Below are 1,453 nucleotides of genomic sequence, written 5' to 3'. Positions count from 1 at the left end.
CGGGTGACCGCGGGTGACAGCGGGTGACAGCGGGTGACCGCGGGTGCCGGTGGCAGGCGGGAAGCTGTACATTGACCCCTTGACCTACGAGGACCCCGGGGTGGCCCTGAGGGACTTCGCCCAGGAGATTGACGTCGCCTGCGTCAAGATCGAGGAGGTCATCGGGGCAGGTGACGTCCCCCGGCGCCGCCCTGGCCCCGCACGGCCCCGCCCAGACCTGACGCCCCAGCCCCAACGATGTCCCCAACATCGTCCCTATGGATGTCCCCAATGACGGCCCTGGCCCTGTCCCTAGAGAGGTCATCAGCGATGGCCCCAATGACGTCCCCAACGACATCCCCGCCCCCAAAGATCTCCCCATCCATGTCCCCAACGACGTCCCCAACGACGCCCCCAACAACGTCCCCAATGATGTCCCCAACAACGTCCCCAACAATGACCCCAACGACATCCCCAATGATGTCCCCAATGATGTCCTCAACAGTGACCCCAACGATGTCCGCAACAATGACCCCAACGACGTCCCCACCCCCAAAGATCTCCCCATCCATGTCCCCAACAACGTCCCCAATGACTCCAACAATGACCCCAACGACATCCTCAATGACGTCCCCAACATTGACCCCAACGACATCCCCAACGATGTCCTCAACGACGTCCCCAACGATGTCCCCAATGACGTCCCCAATGATGTCCCCAACAATGACCCCAGTGACATCCCCAATGACATCCCCGTCCCCAAAGATCTCCCCATCCATGTCCCCAACAACGTCCCCAATGACTCCAACAACGACCCAATGACGTCCCCAACGACGTCCCTGTCCCCAAAGATCTCCTCATCCATGTCCCCAATGACATCCCCGATGATGTCCCCAACAATGACCCCAACAATGACCCCAGTGACGTCTCCAACGACGTCCCCAACAATGACCCAACAGTGACCCCAACGATGTCCCCAGCCAAAGATCTCCCCATCCATGTCCCCAACAACGTCCCCAATGACTCCAACAACGACCCAATGACGTCCCCAACGACGTCCCTGCCCCCAAAGATCTCCTCATCCATGTCCCCAACAACGTCCCCAATGACTCCAACAACGACCCAATGACGTCCCCAACGACGTCCCTGCCCCCAAAGATCTCCTCATCCATGTCCCCAATGACATCCCCGATGATGTCCCCAACAATGACCCCAGTGACGTCCCCAACGACGTCCCCAACAATGACCCAACAGTGACCCCAACGATGTCCCCAGCCAAAGATCTCCCCATCCATGTCCCCACCCCTGTCCCCCCGATGTCCCCACTGATGTCCCCGAAGGTGTCCCAATCCCTGCCCCAATGATGTCCCCATCCGCGTCCCCCGTGGTGTCCCCAGGGAGCTGGGGGGGGGCTGTGGGGTGACCCGTGCCCCCCCCCGCCCCCCAGGGGAGTTCGGGGAGGTGTGCCGGGGCC

The 1,453-nt window shown here is 61.4% G+C and overlaps 1 protein-coding gene across 1 annotated transcript; it reads left to right on the top strand.

Annotated features, from left to right (window-relative positions):
- Positions 1–56: 56 nt before the first annotated feature.
- On the top strand, positions 57–1,108 carry LOC104623014 (putative uncharacterized protein DDB_G0290521; the record flags this gene model as incomplete). The annotated part of the gene is made up of 3 exons (XM_010289955.1): positions 57–170; positions 296–563; positions 901–1,108. Coding segments are annotated over 3 exons (590 nt in total), but the record flags the coding sequence as incomplete, so codon positions are not given.
- Between the last annotated feature and the right edge of the window lie 345 nt (positions 1,109–1,453).

Source organism: Phaethon lepturus, unplaced genomic scaffold, assembly GCF_000687285.1.
Source record: "Phaethon lepturus isolate BGI_N335 unplaced genomic scaffold, ASM68728v1 scaffold16606, whole genome shotgun sequence".
Classification (NCBI taxonomy): Eukaryota; Metazoa; Chordata; class Aves; order Phaethontiformes; family Phaethontidae; genus Phaethon; species Phaethon lepturus.
This window is presented reverse-complemented; position numbering and strand designations above follow the sequence as displayed.